Source organism: Micropterus dolomieu, linkage group LG14 (genome assembly GCF_021292245.1).
Source record: "Micropterus dolomieu isolate WLL.071019.BEF.003 ecotype Adirondacks linkage group LG14, ASM2129224v1, whole genome shotgun sequence".
NCBI lineage: Eukaryota > Metazoa > Chordata > Actinopteri > Centrarchiformes > Centrarchidae > Micropterus > Micropterus dolomieu.
In genome coordinates this window covers 85,845-91,629 of record NC_060163.1, presented here as the reverse complement: position 1 = coordinate 91,629, position 5,785 = coordinate 85,845, and the positions used below count along the sequence as shown (strand labels likewise).

At 39.8% G+C, this 5,785-nt stretch overlaps 1 protein-coding gene across 1 annotated transcript in view; it reads left to right on the top strand.

The window, feature by feature from the left end:
• Positions 1-4,311, top strand: part of fasn (fatty acid synthase) — a 69,576-nt gene extending 65,265 nt beyond the window's left edge. Inside the window, exons 38-39 of the mRNA XM_046069694.1 lie at positions 1,138-1,451; positions 1,914-4,311. Coding sequence (XP_045925650.1) covers positions 1,138-1,451; positions 1,914-2,051 — 452 coding nt within the window. The 3' untranslated portion in view covers positions 2,052-4,311. The remainder of the gene's footprint in view (positions 1-1,137; positions 1,452-1,913) is intronic.
• The last annotated feature ends 1,474 nt before the right edge of the window (positions 4,312-5,785 follow it).

Genomic DNA, 5,785 nt, shown 5'->3' with positions numbered 1-5,785 from the left:
CGTGTGTTCAGGGTGATGAGCTGTGTTGCTTTTACGCCAAACATAACGTTTTGCATTGTTGCCAAAAAGTTCGATTTTGGTTTCATCTGACCAGAGCATCCACATGTTTGGTGTGTCTCCCAGGTGGCTTGTGGCAAACTTTAAACGAGACTTTTTATGGATATCTTTAAGGAATGGCTTTCTTCTTGCCACTCTTCCATAAAGGCTAGATTTGTGCAGTATACAACTGATTGTTGTCCTATGGACAGAGTCTCCCACCTCAGCTGTAGATCTCTGCAGTTCATCCAGAGTGATCATGGGCCTCTTGGCTGCATCTCTGATCAGTCTTCTCCTTGTATGAGCTGAAAGTTTAGAGGGACGGCCGGGTCTTCGTAGATTTGCAGTGGTCTGATACTCCTTCCATTTCAATATTATCGCTTGCACAGTGCTCCTTGGGATGTTTAAAGCTTGGGAAATATTTTTGTATCCAAATCCGGCTTTAAACTTCTCCACAACAGTATCTCGGACCTGCCTGGTGTGTTCCTTGTTCTTCATGATGCTCTCTGCGCTTTAAACGGACCTCTGAGACTATCACAGAGCAGGTGCATTTATACGGAGACTTGAATTCACACAGGTGGATTCTATTTATCATCATTAGTCATTTAGGTCAACATTGGATCATTCAGAGATCCTCACTGAACTTCTGGAGAGAGTTTGCTGCACTGAAAGTAAAGGGGCTGAATAATTTTGCACGCCCAATTTTTCAGTTTTTTATTTAAAAAGGTTTGAAATATCCAATAAATTTCGTTCCACTTCATAATTGTGTCCCACTTGTTGTTGATTCTTCACAAAAAATTACAGTTTTGCCTGAAATGTGGCAAAAGGTCGAAAAGTTCAAGGGGGCCGAATACTTTCGCAAGGCACTGTAACTAAGGGCTATCAAGGAAAGTCAGGGTTGACAAACGCTGACTGCACGTTGGTGATAAACTGTACTACGACAGTGAATAAGATGTTGGTAACCATGTATATAAAATATATTCATTCCGTGTGTCATAGAACAGGAGACAATCTGAGGTTTTGGCTCACAGGGATTTCTTGTGTATAGAATAACTAGATAAGTTTTAAGCCTAGATTAAGCCTATATACCTCGCTTCGTAGTACACAGGATGAAAACTAGTAAATTCATATTATTGTCTCCTTCCAAATCTCTGATTCTCCAGCTTCTGGAGACGCTTCTTCCACTTTCAGACCTGGAAGCCCGTGTCAACGTGGCGGTGGACCTAATAACCTCCAGCCACAAGAACATCAGCCGGGACTCACTGCACTTTGCAGCCACTGCCTTCTACTACAAGTTGAAGGCTGCTGATGGCTATGTCCCTGCGACCAAATACCACGGCAATGTAACACTACTACGTGCCAAAACCAGCAGTGAATATGAACAGAACCTGGGGGCTGACTACAAGCTCAACGAGGTATATACACATGCACAAAAAGTGGATCTCAAGTTAAGATTATTTTGTTAAACTATTTTAAAAGCATTTTAAGACCTGAGGCATGTTACCAGGCTGTTAGCCCTTAGAGTGGTTCTTGGTATTCCTGCTTTCTCCATCATGTGTATTGATCTATTGATGTGTAGGCGCAGTGAATGAGTCCATAATCTTGGGTTCTACAGTAGCTTTACCACACCAAAGTAAAATTATTAATATTCCTGGGTGTGTTTTGGAGCACATACATACACACATACCTAAAGTGGTCCACTATTTTCCCTGTTAACAAAAAATCTTCACTCTTCTTTTAATAAATAGTATGCTTTATGAATATGAAAATATGCACTTTAACTTTAATTATTAAAATATGACATTTCTAAACCTTCTCATTCTTCAAATCTCTTAACTGCTTTATAAGTTCTGTCTGACTGGTGTGTCTTTCTTAAGGTCTGTGATGGCGAGGTGTCAGTCCACATCATCGAAGGAGACCACCGCACCTTCTTGGAAGGAGAGGGGGTGGAGTCTATTACCAACATCATCCACAGCTCACTGGCAGATCCACGTGTCACGGCAAGGGAGGGCTAGACATACCCAACCACACCCTCATACCGACTGCACCTTCGCACTAATTCCATAAAATTCCCCAAATGGGTCACTTACTCCAATTGGTTTAACGTTGTTTTATACAGTAATAATAATAAAGTAAGTCTTTGGACACAGTATGTTTACATTCTGTGTCATTTTGCCCTAATATCCCAAATGCACCTTATTCCTCTTTATTGCACCTTTTCAAATGTGTTGTGGACACTCTCCCCAGAGCTCTTAGCTGGTATCTTCCTATTTGGTAAATAAAATGTGCTGCCGGTAGAAGTTCTGAGTTAAGAGTCATTATGTTGCCATGTTTAATTCAGCCTTTTTTGTAGTAGAGATACCAATTTTAAACAATTTTCTCTAAACAAGACTCCAGTGAAATCATTAGTAATTTCTAAAATACGTGTTCTGTTTGTTTGTCTTTAATAAATTAAATTTTTTACTTAGGCTTTAGAATATGCAATTAAAAGGTTTTTGCATTTCTCTATATGAAAATAGCCCGTCAGTTTTGAATTTTGCTCAGTCAGTGGAGCGCACAGTAAGACAGTAGACTAATTTAGAATAATAGACTAACTTGAAACAAAAGCTAATCCCTCCCTCCCATTAAATATAATTCACATACCAACTTGTTTCACAGGCTCTGGATAATGCCACCGTGAGTAGACCAAGGCAAGCACACTCCTGTAACTAAATCTGTTAAAACAGAAAAGATCACCACTACTGTTACTGAGCATTCAGACCTAAAACAGCCAGGTTCAACTGTTGTTTTTTTTTGTGGGCTCTGACAAAAAATTTTTTGTCAGAGCCCTCTAATTTGTCATTAATTGAAATAAATAGAGGTGCTGTGTTTTCTTCAAGAAGCTCTGATGTTGGTCTGAACATAGCCTCCAATTGCATGTCCCTCACCTTTAATGTTTTTTAAATGATTAACACTTTAGTCATCATGTTCCACATTTACTGCTAAAATTAAAAGAACTGGACAGTAATCTAGTATAGCATGAAAGGCTGGCTCTGTAGCTGTGGTGAGCAAATACTAAGTCAGCTGCTTTGAAGCTTTTGTCACATTTATGCTACTCAGCCCAAAGTCTATTTCATAATTGCACACTAATGCATGTTTATGTGTGTAAAGGAGGGCAGGAGTCTTCTACTGCAGATGTCCTTTACTCTGCTCAAGTAATGGCACACAAACTTGTTAAACTGCCATTGTAAAATTACCCCTGACCCAGCACTGCCAATGCTAATTAGTTATTACTGGTAATACAACAATTTTACTTTTAAATTTTCTCTCTTTTTTTCTGTTTCTCAAAAACAAATGTACCTATTGTGTAGAGGATGCAATCATATTCTGTTGAGTGATTTTATGTTTGTATTGTTGTTGTTTTTGTCAACTGAGCTAAACCAAAACTCACTCAAATGATGGCGAGCCTCTAAAATGATTAACACAGAGCAATTTGGTCTGCAATTGTATTTCTGTAATAAACTGCAGCTTCAATGCAACAAACATACAAATCATGTTATCTGGTTTTGCCCTTTAATACATTATTCATCTCTCATTCACCATGGTGACCAGCATGATATTATTACAATTATCACAGAGTATCTTTATCCTGCAGTACTTCACAAACCAATTGTAGAATATCAAAATGTTTCATTTGCCAGAGAGATGACTTGTTAACCTGTTGATGAAATACTATCACACTTAAAGGCACACATTGAAATGTAGATTGGGTCAGTCAAGGCCAACTTTTCCCAGCCGATAAACATATTGATGCCAGCACATTGTTGAGTTGATTAGTTGCTTTGCTCCTTAACAAATGATGGACTTCTCTGTACACAAGGTATTCACCTTGAGAGTGAAAACTAGTTACAGTATTTTGATAGACCCATAGTGATGTACTGAATAGGTTTTGTGTGTAAATGTCTCACTAAATGTTGCATCCTTTCCCAAATCAGCTTGTAGGCTGTGAATGACCATTGTAACTGATCTGAACAGCAGGTCGTTTGATCCTTGATAGGCTGTGTCCTCCTGGAGCTGTCTCTGACTCCTATGAACTTCACCAACCCCAGCAAGCAGTCCCACTATACAACAGCCAACTTGACCACTGAGACCTCTAATCTGGTCTGTGAAGGGTCAGGTGACTGGGCTAATGTGGTGATTAATTGCAGTGAAAAGGAGAAGGAAGTGACAGTGTATGCACTACTTATATTGTAATAATTCCAGTATGTCTTATGTCTAATAAAGATATCTCACTCACTTTGACTATTTTGTCTTTTTCCATAAATCCAACATGTCAAAGATAGAAACCATGAATATACAGCAGGGCTTACTTTGAAAGGTTTAACAGTATACATACAATCAATTTCATTTTGATTAATCTTCGGTTTTAGTCATATTTCAAGCATAAGAGTTGAACAAAAGAATGCATGCAAGAGTTATTTTAAGTGTCATATCTGGATAAACTCCAGATGGGATTTATTAGGGCCCGAGCATGACCGTGTGAGGTCCCTATTGAATTTGCTAAGAATATTCTTAGCAAATTCAATAGGGACCTCACACGGTCATGCTTTTTCCTGCAAAGTAGGCTCCATTGACGGGGCCTAAACATACTCGAAAACTCACCACACTTTGCACACATGTCAGGACTGGTGAAAAACTTCGTATTTTATGGGTTTCGCGCATGGGCGTGGCAAAATGACTCGCTAGCGCCACCTAGAAAAAATTATGTATTATTATGTACGAAATTTTCTGGGGACATGTATCATATCAAGACGCACAAAAAAGCCTCAAGAACCCATAGCCTAAAGTCAACAGGAAGTCGGCCATTTTGAATTTTACGGCCATTTTTGGATGATTTACACACTCCGTACTTTAGAAGGCACAGCAGAAATTTGACGTCTATCCGACTAAATCCCTAGGAGGAGTTCGTTAAAGGCATAGAAGATGAAAAGTTGTGCTATTTGCGAGTTTTCGTCAATGGGCGTGTCCGTGGCGTCGATGATTCGCCATGAAACAGGAAGTTGTTGTAACTTCAGTGTACATGCTCACATCTGGACCAAACTGTACATGTAGGATGAGAGTCCCGCCCTGAACACATGTACATGCCGACATTCACCCACAGTCATAGCGCCACCTGCTGGCAACAGGAAGTGACTTTTAACGAAGCAGCCCCCGCCGCACGTTTCACCTACGTGCACGAATTTTCTGTGGTACGTGTATCTTGTCCAGACGCACAAAAAAGTCTCTTGGAGCCATAGCCTAAACCCAACAGGAAATCGGCCATTTTGAATTTTACGTAAAATTTTGGATGAAGACAATACTACCAGTCATGTCTTCCTTCTCTTTTCACGTAGACGCTCCGACAGACAGTGCTTTCAGTTTGCTGCATGCATGGACACAGAACTGCGGTATAGGGAGAAGCACACGGTCAGCTGGCTGCAGCTAAATCTGGAGTGCACTCGTATTCAATTCTGTATGGTAAATTCAGTTTTAACGGAGCAGAGCGAGCTGACAGGCAGAGTTAGAGACTTTTTCTGTCCGTTTCTCTCTTTACAAAGACGCATGTTGCAGTCAGAGTCTTCTCTGAGATGCGAGCACGACATACAACACAATTTATCAAATTACACAACGGATATACAGTATGAAAATAAGATTGATTGGATTATACTCACAGGAAGTATAAAACCTGTTACATGCGTCTATTAAAAGTAAAGTAACACAAAAATGTCAG